The sequence below is a fragment of the Scyliorhinus canicula genome, chromosome 10, assembly GCF_902713615.1.
Source record: "Scyliorhinus canicula chromosome 10, sScyCan1.1, whole genome shotgun sequence".
In the NCBI taxonomy this organism is placed as follows: Eukaryota; Metazoa; Chordata; class Chondrichthyes; order Carcharhiniformes; family Scyliorhinidae; genus Scyliorhinus; species Scyliorhinus canicula.
In genome coordinates, this window is record NC_052155.1 from 26,764,890 (window position 1) to 26,778,445 (window position 13,556).

At 49.1% G+C, this 13,556-nt stretch overlaps 1 protein-coding gene across 1 annotated transcript in view; it reads left to right on the plus strand.

The window, feature by feature from the left end:
* The window catches only part of LOC119972288 (DENN domain-containing protein 3-like), a 160,360-nt gene that overhangs the window by 28,985 nt on the left and 117,819 nt on the right, over positions 1-13,556 (plus strand). The window contains 1 exon segment of the mRNA XM_038808751.1: positions 8,762-8,901. Coding sequence (XP_038664679.1) covers positions 8,762-8,901 — 140 coding nt within the window.

Below are 13,556 nucleotides of genomic sequence, written 5' to 3' on the forward strand. Positions count from 1 at the left end.
TTTTCTCCTTCTTGTGTATCCTTGGTACTCAGCTCCTAAAGAAGTTTTGATCCAGTATTTCTCGGGCATATAGTAATTTCCTTCTTGTTTATAGTGATCCTCCAATCATGTACTGGAAATATATAGGGCGGAATTCTCCGCTCCCCACGTGGCCTGGGAGAATCGCGGGAGGGCCTCCCGACATTTTTGACGTCCACCTGGCGACCCCAGCGATTTCCCCCACCCCCGGGCTCGGGAAAATCACCGCTCGCCGTTTTTTCACGGCGAACGGCGATTCTCCGAGCCCGATTGGCCGAGCGGCCGGCCCTGGTCGCTGCATTTGTGAAACGGGCGGCAGATGCCCGTTTGGAGCATTTAGGGGCCCGATTTGGACGGGGGCACCGTGACTGTGCTCCGGAGGGGACAGGCCCGCCATCGGTGCCCACCGATCGTCGGGCCAGCGTCCAAAACGGACGCACTCTTTCCCCTCTGCCGCCCGGCAAGATCAAGCAGCCACGTCTTGCCGGGCGGCGGTGGAGAAAGACGGCACCGCGCATGCGCGGGTTCGTGCCGTCTGCGCGGTGATGTTATCCGCGCATGCGCGGGTTGGAACCGGCAACCCGCGCATGCGCGGATGACATCATAAAAGCGCCGTTTGCGCGTCATTTCTGGCGGCCGAGGTCGCGGCTGGGAACGACGGGAGCCCGCTCCTAGCCCCCCCGGATGGGGGTGAATTAGGTGCGGGGAGCGGGCCCCGAGGCCGTCATGAACCACGGCCGAGTTCATGACGGCCTCCGCGATTTTTGGCCTTAGCGGAGAATACCGCCCTTAGGGTCCAGTATTCTCTCTGTCCACTTCCATTTTAATGTCTCCCAAACATAATGTTTTAAAGTTACTTTGCAGTGGGTTCCTTTATGTTCTTTACTGATCTTTAAGTTCGTGCATTGTTCTTGTGAAATCTCTCTTCAAAAAAAACTTGCATTGATGCAGCATCTTTAATGTATTAAACTGTCCCAAAATGCTTCACAAAATGTTATTGAACTAATTTAATAATGCACCATATATTCGTGAAGATGACCAAAAGCTTGGTTAAAGTGTTTGATTTTAAAGGAAGAGAAAGCATTTTCGGGAGGAATTTCAGAGTTTCTGGAGCATTCTGTAAATGCCCTGTCAGAATTTCTCATTTCTGCTTGGAAATTTTGGCCAAAAGACATTTGAAATTGGTCTATTTGCACTTCAAATTTGCGAAAAGTTATGTTGTAAATGTAAAACCTTCATTTGAACCAGCTTAACCAGGAAGCATAATAGGATGTCATTTTTCTTCTATTAAAAAGCATGCTTTGATGTATTTAAGAGTAGAGTTTCATTAAGACAGTTGAAAATGGGTTTATAACCAAAAGTAAACATTTCTAATGAGTGTCCAGTCTTCCAGTTGAGAATAACTTTAAAATCACTGAAAATGACTTTCTAAAAATATATACAACTATTTACCTGTTTCTCTGGTATACACAAATCAGTGTATTCATAAATATACTTGAAGAAAATATTTATAAAACTTGCCTACTGTGCACCTAACAAAATCAGTTCAGTGTGCGCAACTTGAAGAGCTTTCCCGAAACAGAAAAATTGAATTAATCTGGGTGCAGCCAATTTTCTGGCTGATATTTGGTGTGGGAGAATTAAATCTTAAACTAACATTAGAAAGTTGGAAGACGGGGCAGCACGATGGTGCAGTGGTTAGCACTGCTGCCTCACGGCGCCGAGGACGCGGTTTGATCTCGGCCCTGGGTCACTGTCCGTGTGGAGCTTCCACATTTTTCCCGTGTCTACGTGGCTCTCACACCGACAACCCAAAGATGTGCAGTGCAGGATTGGCCCCTTAATTGAAAAAAAAATTGGGTACTCTAAATTAATAAAAGTAAGTCAGAAGACACAAAAGGTTATTGGTTTTGGACAATCATATTGAAAATCCCCTGATCTTTTGTATAAGTTTTACTGATATCACACAGATTGTGCTAATATTATTCCTGTGTTTTGTTTAGTGGTTCTGTTCTTTTCTCTGTGTGCATTATTGTAGCTCTAGGGAAGCCAGTCGATCTTTGACACAGTGTCCAGTTTTATTAGCATAAATGCCTGACAACTGTCCTCTCAGTGTGCCTCACTTACTATCTCCATGCCTTTTCCAATTGATTTTTCTGGTATTCTGCCAGCCTCCTTATGTTCTAAATTTGTCCTTCATTACGGTAGGAATCTGATATGTTTGTTGCAGTAATTGCAGTAATGCATTGCGTCACCTTATTTTCTTTGACCTCTTCCGGTGTATTTTAACTTTGATCCACCCATTTCCATGTTTTCTTTTCTTCAACTTAGGCTTTTCTTTTTCACTGACTAATGACTCGACTATTGAATCCAACATTACTCAATTTGTCATATTTGGAGGATTATCCATCTGCTCTGTGTAAATTCATTGTGGATATGATGGATATATATCCTTTTATTCATAGAGGATTTACCTCACTGGGGAGTGGCAAAGTAAACTAGGCAGTTGACAAATTAAGTTTTTTTTTTAATAAATATTTTTATTCTCTTTTTTTCACAATTTTTCTCCTGAATTTACACCCAACAACAATCAATAACCAACAACAAATATCTCAAACCAGCACGGTAGCATGGTGGTTAGCATAAATGCTTCACAGCTCCAGGGTCCCAGGTTCGGTTCCCGGCTGGGTCACTGTCTGTGTGGAGTCTGCACATCCTCCCCGTGTGTGCGTGGGTTTCCTCCGGGTGCTCCGGTTTCCTCCCACAGTCCAAAGATGTGCGGGTTAGGTGGATTGGCCATGCTAAATTGCCCGTTGTGTCCTAAAAAGTAAGGTTAAGGGGTGGGGGGTTGTTGGGTTACGGGTATAGGGTGGATATGTGGGTTTGAGTAGGGTGATCATGGCTCGGACAACATCGAGGGCCGAAGGGCCTGTTCTGTGCTGTACTGTTCTATGTTCTATGTTCTATAACAGTAACAACGATCCCATCCTCCCACCATGCCCAGACATCAGCCCGCATGTTACCATAAACAAATGACAAAGAAAAAAAAGGAATCAGGGATTGCCCATAGCCATCTTCAACATACACAGCCCCCCCCCCCCCCCCCCCCCGCAACTAATGTTTGATGTTATCCAGTTCTTGAAAGTGCATGATAAATAGTGCCCATGACTTGTAGAACCCCTCTGAGCTTCCCTTCAGTTCGAACTTAACCTTCTCAAGGGTCAAGTATTCCGACAGGTGTCCTCGCCACGCCAGGGCACAGGGTGGAGAGGCCGCTCTCCATCCCAGCAGGATCCGCCTTCGGGCGATCAACGAGGCGAAGGCTATGATATCTGCCTCCGCACCCGTTTCCAACCCTGGCTGATCCGACGCCTCGAATATGGCCTCCCGGGGACCCGGGTCCAGCTTCACATGCACCACCTTGGAAATTACCCTAAACACCTCCTTCCAGTACTCCCCAAGCTTTGGACAGGACCAAAACATATGAACGTGATTAGCGGCCCCCCCCAATGTTCACACACATCTTCTACCCCTTCAAAGAATCGGCTCATCCTTGCCCTCGTGAGGTGTGCGCTGTACACCACCTTCAGCTGTATCAGCCCCAACCTCGCACACGAGGTGGAGGCATTCACTCTCCGGAGCACCTCACACCAGACCCCCTCCTCTATAATCCTCCCACTTCGCTTTGATCCCCTCCAGTGGTGCCTTATCGTTTTCCAACATAGCTCCGTATACCGCTGACACTGTCCCCATCTCGAGTCCACTTGCCGCCAGCACCTCCTCCAACAACGGGGAAGCCGGTTCCTCCGGGAAGCTCTGTATCTCCTTCCTGGCAAAGTCCCGAACCTGCATATACCGAAACACTTCTCCCTGCTCAGCCCATACTTCACTTCCAGCTCCCCCAATCCTGCAAATCGACTCCGAGGAAACAAATCTTTTAGAGTCTTAATCCCCTTTTCTTCCCATTTCCGAAAGCTTCCGTCCCACCTCCCTGGCTCAAATCTGTGGTTCTCCCGGATCGGTATTTCCCTCGATCCTGCCCCAACCTGAAGTGTTGGCGAAACTGCCTCCAGATTTTCAATGAAGCTATTACTACCGGACTCCCTGAGTATTTCCCCGGAGCTATCGGGAGCGGGGCCGTTGCTAGTGCCTTCAGCCCCGACCCCCTGCACGAACTCTCCTCCATTCTGACCCACTGAGAATCAACCCCTCTGACCCAGCTCCGCACCTTCTCCACATTCGCCGCCCAGTAGTAATACATCAGGTTCGGGAGACCCAAACTCCCTGCCTGCCTTCCCCTCTGTAGCAGCACCTTCCTCACTCTGGCCACCTTCCCTCCCCATATAAACAAGGTAATCCTCCCCTCAATCTCCCTGAAAAAAGACTTTGGCAGGAAAATCGGTAGGCATTGAAAAATAAACAGAAATCGCGGCAACACATTCATTTTAACCGCCTGCACCCGACCCGCCAGTGACAGAGGGAGACCATCCCACCTCGCCAGGTCGGCTTTCACTCTCCCCACCAAACTAGTGATGTTGTATCTGCGAAGCCTTCCCCACCCCCGGGCAACCTACACCCACAAATACCTAAAGTGAGTCCCTGCCCTACGGAATGGCAGCCCCACCACCCCTGCCCCCACTCCAGGTTGAGACACCACAAAATGCTCACTCTTGTTCAAGTTCAGCTTGTACCCAGTGAAAGACCCAAATACCTGCAGCAACTCCAATATTCCTCCTATCGACGCACTCGGCTCTGTCACATACAGCAGCAAGTCGTCGGCAGACAAGGACACCCTATGCTCTATCCCCCCCTCACTATTCCTTTACATGCTCCCGAACGTCTTAATGCGATGGCCAACGGCTCAATCGCAAGCGCAAACAGCAGGGGGGAACATAGGACATCCCTGCCTTGCCCCATGGTGGAGAGAGAAGTATCTCGAACTGATATTGTTCGTGCGGACACTCGCCTTCGACTCCTTATATAATAACTTTACCCAGTTCACAAATCTTGGTCCAATCCCAAACCGTTCCAGCACTGCCATCAGGTACCCCCATTGCACCCGATCAAACGCCTTCTCGGCGTCCAGTGCCACCACCACCTCTGTTTCTTTCCCTTCCGCCGGTGCCATAACGACGTTCAAGACCCTCCTAATGTTCGAAAACAGCTGCCTCCCTTTCACAAACCCTGCCTGATCCTCACCAATCATCTTCGGGAGGCACCCCTCCAGCCTACCCGCCAGTACCTTTGCCAATACCTTTGCGTCCACATTAAGAAGTGAAATGGGCCTATACGACCCACACTCAGCCGGATCCTTATCCTTTTTAAGCAACAGTGAAATCGATGCCTGCCTCAAGGTTTGCGGGAGCACTCCCTTCCCTATCGCCTCTTCAAACATCCCTACCATCAGGGGTGCCAACTTATCGTTAAATTTTTTATAATATTCCACCGGAAACCAATCCGGCCCTGCCACCTTCACCAACTGCATCCTCCCAATCGCGTCTTTTATTTCCTGCTCCAGTATTGCTCCTTCTAATGTAGCCTTGTCTCCCTCCCCTAGCCTCGGGTACTCCAACCCATCCAGAAATTCCAGCATCTCACGATCTCCCCCGGGTGGCTCCGACCTGTACAACCTCTCGTAGAATTCCTCAAAAACCTTGTTAATCAGCTCCGGAGCCATCACCAACTTCCGGGTCCTATCCCTTACCTGAAGAATTTCCCTTGCTGCTGCCTCCCTCCGGAGCTGACCTGTCTTGTCTCCATGTTCATAAACTGCACCCCTCGCTTGCCTCAGTTGGCGCACCGCCTTCCTGGTGGATAGTCGGTTGAAGCTCGCCTGTAGTTCCTTCCTCTTTCCCGGCATCGCTGGGTCCCCATCCTTTGCATAACTCCTACCTGCCTCCAACATCTCATCTGTTAGCCTCTGCTGCTCCAACCTCTACTCTTTGTCCTCCCTGGCCTTAAACAAAATTACCTCACCCCTCACTACCGCCTTTAGAGTCTCTCAGACGACTGCCATTGACACCTCACCCGTAGAGTTGAATCTTACATATTCCTTAATTACCTTTTCAATTTTTTCACAGAATACTTGGTTCCCCAAAAGCCCCACATCCAGTTTCCACCCCGGCCTCCGCACTACCCCCTTCTCCAGCACCATATCCACCCAATGTGGCGCGTGATCTGACACAGCAATTGCAGAGTATTCCGACCCCTTGACTCCAGCCAGCAAAGCCTTGCCCACCACAAAAAAGGCAATCCGCGAGTATACCCTATGGACTGCTGAGAAAAACGAGTGCTCCCGTTCCCCTGGGTGCAGGAACCTCCAAGGATCCACCCCTCCCATTTCCACCATTAGCCCAGCTAACACCTTTGCCCCCCCGATGGGACCAGCGAGCGCGGCCGTGATCTGTCCAACCTTGGCTCCTGCACCAGGTTCCAGTCCCCCTCCACAATCAGCTTGTGTGTGTCCAAGTCAGGAATGGCTCGCAAATCCCGCATCGTCCCAGTTGAGACCGTATACACTTACCGGCACCACTAATCTCCCGTCCAGCGCCCCGGCCACAATCACATATCTACCCCCCTGATCTGCCGCTACCTTCTCCATATGGAAGCGTACCCTTTTGCTGACCAACACTGCTACCCCTTGAGCCCTTCCATCAAATCCAGAGTGAAACACTTGGCTAACCCAACCCTTTTTAAGTCTCACCTGGTCCTTCACCCTCAGTTGAGTCTCCTGCAGTATTGCCACATCGGTTTTCAGACTTTTAAGATGCGCAAGCACTCTTGACCGGTTCCAATGTCCGCAGCCCTCCTCTCCTCTCACCTCCGTTCACTAGCTGACTGACTTTAGCTAGCTAGTGAGGGTGGCTCTCCTCCCCCCCCCCCACCCCCCCCCCCCCCCCCCCCCCCCCCCGCCAAGACATATCCCCTTCCACCCAGTCCCAGAGAAAATAAAACCAAACCAAACAATCCAACCCATACATTTCACTAACATAACATTTAACCGTTGCATCACAGAGCGCCCATCAACCCACCATTAACTTAAACTCTATAACAATACAAAGAAGTAGACTACAATATAAATCCGTAAAAAGAAAGTTATAACGTTTATACATTTTCCGGCTGTTCAAACACAGTCCACAGTCTCTCTTCCAGCTCCGCTCTTCATGTCTGTCCCAAGCCTTCTGCCTTCACGAACGCCTCAGCCGCATCCGCTGTCTCAAAATAAAAGTCTTTGGCGTTATATGTTACCCTCAACCTCGCTGGGTACATCATACCAAACCGTACCCCCTTCTTGTACAACGTCGCCTTCACTCGTCCAAACGACGCTCGTCCTTTTGCCAACTCCACTGTCAAGTCCTGGTAGATCCGGACCGTAGTACCATCCCATAGTATCTCCCGCTTCTGCTTTGCCCAGTTTAACATCTTCTCCTTCATGCAAAACTTATGGAAGCAGATAATTACTGCCCTTGGCGGCTTGTTCACTTTGGGCTTCGGCCTTAATGACCGATGGGCTCTGTCTAGCTTGTACTGGGAGGGGCTCTCACCCTCCCCCATCAGCTCCGCCAACTTCTTAGCAAAGTATTGTGTTGGCCTTGGGCCCTCTGTCCCTTCGGGCAAGCCCACAATTCTCAAATTATGCCGCATTGAGCGGTTTTCCAGGTCTTCCAGCTTTGCTCGGAGACCTCTATTAATCTCCACAGCCCTCCGCAACTCATCTCCCATCGAGGTGACCTGGTCGCTGTGTCGTGACATGGCTTCCTCCACTTCTTTCAACTTCTCGCCCTGCTCTCTCACCTCGGCCAATGCCTTTGCCACCGCCACCTTCAACGGGGCAATTATCGGGGCGATTGCCTCCTCCACCAGTAACTTCAATGCGGCTGCTGTCTCCTTTTTCCAGGCCTCCATGTGCCTCGCAAACTGTTTTTACAGCTCCACCGCCATCACCTCGGCCATCTTCTCCACCGTAAATAGTGCGGCCCCGCTTTGCAGTTCGGCTTCCGCCATCCTATCACCATTTTTATTCGTCTTCTCCTTCAGCGGCGACCCCGTGTTTCCTCCTTTCTTCGACGCTGCTTTTCGCATCCTTTAGCGGCTTATTGTTTTTCACTTTCTTTCTCTTCTCCTCTCTCTCCCTCCACCCTTCTGTCCTTCATCAATCTGAATTATTCTTTTTTTTAAAGACAAGGGAGGGAAAAAAAAACTTCACCAAATTTCTTTAAATCTTCCAGCTCTCTTCTTTTCCCCTCTGTACTCATCCATACCTCCCCTGGAACCAGGTTCCAACCTTCTTTCTTCCTCCTAGGTGGGAGCCATCCGTTGTGGGACACCGCACTTACATGGTGTCCTGGACTCGGGCCTGCCTCCTCGGCCTCCTCGAAGCTCCGCCCCCGCTGCTCTGGCCCCGACGCTGCGCTGGGCCCAGGACCTCAGCCCCCGCTGCCCCAACACCCGCGCGGGGTTCTTCACCGATTTTTAAACCGGCCCCGCTGGCTGCTCTCGACAGACCCAAAGGCCGATGGTCGTCGGGGGGGTGCGTTGAAACTCGGGGATTTCCCCGAAATCGCCGCGACTCGCGGCCACTGGCGGGAGCTCTTCGCGCTGCGGCCGCCCTGCGCGTCCACGCCACCGGAAGTCCGACAAATTAAGTTATCGGATACATCTGCATGGATTACTTTAATTACGAAATATAGCTTTCAATAACTGCTTCTTTTTAAGATGAGTAATGCGATTTTTTTATTCACAGGAAGGAAGTAGTTTCCAAAATGGACAAGCACACTGGGATATTGCTGTGCATCACCCGAGAATGCCTTTGTATGCTCCTTTCAGTATTTGTGTGATATCTAAGTTTCCTTATTATACAGCCTTCAAGGATTCTCTTTCCTGGTAAGCATATCGTGTTTTTGTTTGTTTGAACTGCATTTTAACTGCTTGTAGTTTATATTATACCACGAGATTGCAGTTACTTTCCCTTCATGTATGCAGGACAGCTAAATGTGGCCAGAATTAGAAAGGTAGGGGGCGGGATTCTCTCAGCCCGGGGCTGGGCCGGAGAATCCCCGCGACCGGCGCGAATGGTGCCACGCCGCCCCGACGCTGGCACGCAATTCTCCGCAGAACGGAGAACTGGCGCCATTGGTACAGGCGTGGTTGGCATGGCACCGGTCGGGGGCCGGCCTGCCGATTCTCGGCCCGAGATGGGCCGATCGGCCGTCGTAAAAAAGCCGAGTCCCGCCGGCGCCGTCCACACCTGCTCTCAACCGGCGGGAACTCGCCATGGAAGGGTTGGGGGGTGGCCTGTGTGTGTGGGGGGCCCGATGTGACGTAGCCCGCGATCGGGGCCCACTCATCGGCCGGCCTCTCTTCCGCACCGGATCCTGTAGCCCCGCACCATGTTGCGTCGGGGTCGGCACGTTGAAGGAAGCCGCTGCGCATGTGCGCGTTGGCATCGGTGCCACTGAGCATGCACAGTTCCCGCAGCGCCCAGTTGATGCCGGGATCAGCAGCTGGAGCGGCGTGAACTGCTCCAGTGCCGTGCTGGCCCACTGTAGGGGCCAGGGGCTGGTTTAGCTCACTCAGCTAAATCGCTGGCTTTTAAAGCAGACCAAGCAGGCCAGCAGCACGGTTCGATTCCCGTACCAGCCTCCCCGGACAGGCGCCGGAATGTGGCGACTAGGGGCTTTTCACAGTAACTTCATTGAAGCCTACTCGTGACAATAAGCGATTTTCACTTTCACTTTTCACATTTGCTGGTCCTGAGGCCATGTTGACGCCGTCGAGAAACGTGACGGCGTTTCCAACGGCGTCAACACTTAGCCTCAGGGTCACAGATTCCTGCCCCAGGTGACCAGAATTAGGAAGGTGCTACGACAGAGAGGAAGGCAGGCAGGGGGTTTGAGTTTCTGAACCTGATGTATTATTACTGGGCGGCAAAAGTGGAGAAGGTATGGAGCTGGGTCAGAGGGTTTGAATCCCAGTGGGTCAGAATGGAGGAATTTGTGTAGGGGGTCGGGGTCGGGATTGAAGACACTCACAACAGCGCCGCTCCCGCCGGTCCCAGGGAAATACTCAGGGAGTCCGGTACTATTAGCTTCTTTGAGAATTTGGAGACAGTTTCGACAGCACTTCGGGTTGGGGGCAGGGTCAAGGGAAATGCCTATTCGGGGAAACCCCGAATAGATTTGAGCCAAGGCAGTGGGATGGAAATTTTCGGAAATGGGAGGAGAAAGGAATTCGGACACGAAAAGATTTGTTTGTTGGGGATTGGTTTGCAGGATTGAAGGAGCTGGGAACGAAGCATGGGCTTCCAGACTTTGCCAGAAAGGAGATTCAGAGTTTCCCGGCAGCGCCGGCCTCCACATTGCTGGAGGAGGTGCTGAGGACAGGGTGACTGGAGAATGGGGTAGTGTTGGTGGTTTATGGGGCTATTTTGGAAGAGGGCAAGGCACTGCTGGATGGGATCAAGGCACAGTGGGAGGAAGAGTTGGAGAGGGTATGGAGGAGGGGTTCTGGTGGGAGGTGATCTGGAGGGTGAACGCCTCCACCTCATGCGTGAGCGAGGTTGGGGCTGATACAGCTCAAGGTGCTATATAGAGCGCACCTCAGAAGGGTGAGGATGAGCCGGCTCTTTCAGTGGCTAAAAGATGTGTGTGAGCATTACCTAGGGGGTTGCTGTTTGGGAGTTTGATGGGAGGATGGGATTGTTGTTATTGATTTGGGGATTTACATTGCATTTGTTACTGATTATTGTTTATTGTTGGTGGGTGTAAATTTGGGAGAAAATGTGAAAAAGGAGGAAAATAAAAATATTTTTAAAAATGCAGGAGTTTAACTGAAGAAGGATGTTCTCTGGCTGCAACAGCGTGTTTGAAGCATTGGTACCACAATTTTTTTAGTGTGTTGACTCTTGTGTTTAAAAGAAATTGCTCAATTTTGTTTTTGTTCCAACAAACTCTGGCAACGCTGATTCTGTTTTTCCACTGACTTGCTAGTACTACTTGGGTAATACCAGTTGAAGTCATACGGCAGTATTTTCCAGCCCTTCTGTTGGCAGGATCTTTCGTTCCCATTAAAGTCAATCGGGATTCATATGAATCGTCTCATCTGCTGCAAGAAAACCTGTCTTGATGGGGACGCAATATCTCAGCAGCAATGGTTTATGGCACCGAAAGAGACCATTCAGTCCATCGAGTCCAAACCAGATCCCCACGGAGAAATCCATTTAGTCTCACTGCCCTGCTCGATCCTCGCAGGCTTGCAGGTTTATTTTCTTTAACTGTCTGTCCAATTTCTTTTTGAAATCATTGATTTTTGTTCTGCTTCCACCACCTACACAAGCAGCAAATTCTGTCAATACCATTTGCTGTGTCACATTCCCCCTGCATTTCATGCCCAGAATCTTAAATCTGTCCCCTCACTCTAGTGCGGTCAATGAATGTGAAGTGTTTTCCCACCCAACTTGCAATTAAATCACCTCCATTCCTCTAGTGTGTGGTGATGAGAACTGGATGCAACAATCCAGCTGGGCTCTAACCAGAGCTTTCTATAGGTTCGCTATAACATCCTTGCTTTTGTGGTCAATTCCTCTTGTCACATTTATATGGACGGAATCATTCTTGTGGACAATTTGCGGTCAGTAACACAGAACTGGCTTATTTCATTTTTTCCCTGGTACTGTAAATGGATGAATGCTCACAAGAGGGCACTAGTACATTCTTCCCACCTTAATGATTTTGGTAACATTTCATATGGGTTTCTTCACTCATGCTGCATCCTTTTCCAAATGTTGGAGCACTTCTTTCAGCCTGTCATCCTGATCTGCTTGTTTGGAGCTGAAATAAGTATGTTATCCAAATGGAAAAATTTGGTTCATTACTCCTTGGAAAATTCCGGGAGCTGAAGAAATTCTAAATGGCTGCCTATGAAATTGGGAAAGACCTTTTGTGTATTGGTAGTCAAGCATGACTTAGGCTCATGTCTAACTCAAGTTATCGATGGGCATTTGTTCGACCTAACTTTGAAAAAATCGAAACAACTGACAACATTGTGAACAGAACCTTCTGGTTTTGCAAAGTAGCAGGTGGATTATATTCCAGTACCTGATCTAGTTACATTGTAATCCCCACATATTCTTGCACTACCATCTGACTTTGTATTACCACTATGGAAGGAACCCAATTACTCTGTTCTATCTTTGTGATAATGTTCTCCGTCTCGTGTCTTTTCAGTTCTTGCTTCTGTCTCAGAGAATATAGCGCTGGAGATGGACGTGACCTGCCATGAACTGGCCTTGATTTTCTCAGAGTATGTATGTTACCCGTGTGTCTTTGAAGCGACTTGCTGGTTTCACTGAAAACCTGATGATGTTGATCATGTCGTCTTGCAATGTGAATTTGTCTTCAAAGTGAAAAAGCTGAAATTTAACTTGGGTGCTGCTAACCAATTTCTTCCCAACAAGACTGGATTTTCCCGTTGCCTGTTGAATGTGACTGGAACTGACACGCTTCCAAATATAGGGAATTTGATCTCCTTCATGGTTACATAACTCTATTTGCAATTTTTCCAACTGATGTTGACTCAATGTTTCATGATACAGCGACTCAGGAATGACACTAATTGCACCTGTGTTGACCTCCATCTTTACTGGAGCTTCATCCAGCACCGCTGGATCATGATGCCCTGTGAATATCCATGGATCATTCTTATGCTTTTGATTGTGTGGATCTCAACAGACCCCTCAACAACCTGCTGCTGCTCAACAACTGTATACAGAGACTGTCCTTTCCTCCAGCCAGTATTCTCTATGTCAATCTTCTTGCAACATGCCGTTGCAAGATAGCCCTTCTTGCACCTTCTTGCGCCTTCACAAATGGACAATTCTCTGCTCAATGTTGGCAACAAACTTGTCCACTGATACTATTGATTCGAGTTGTTTGGGTAGCTTACTCATCTACAGCTTGCTTACTTCACTAGATACCTGATAGTTGTTAACTCAACATCCCTTGAGTCATGTTCCACCCTGTTCATGGCTGTTTGGCAAGGTATTTCAAAAGCCAACTTTGACAATGTCATCTACGTATTGCGAATGCGCTCATTTTTAAGCCGCAGACAAATATTTCCTGTGACGTGTTCTCTTTAAATTCTCCAAAATTACAGTGAATGGACAGTTTTTTCTAGGTCACATGAAACTCTCCAATGTCCTCACTGAGTACTTGATTTCTTGTTCCAAAACAATAGCTTTATGCAAACTCCCAATGGCTTGGAGTTTTGGTACTGCTCAAGCAAAATATCCTTCAATGGGTGTAACCTTTGTTTTTGCTTGGTGAACAAATTCTGGAGCATCTGTTTCAGTCAAAGCTACTTCTCCTTTCTTTTCCATACTGCCTGGTTGACAACTGAATTATCAGGATCATGCAGGATATTGTGAGAAATGAAAAACATCTCTTCGCTGCTCCACAGGAAAGACTGTCAGTTGTGACTATGCTTTCCCAATTACCTGAACTCTTGTAGGCACAGCCATTTTGGTCAGTTGACTCATGTGT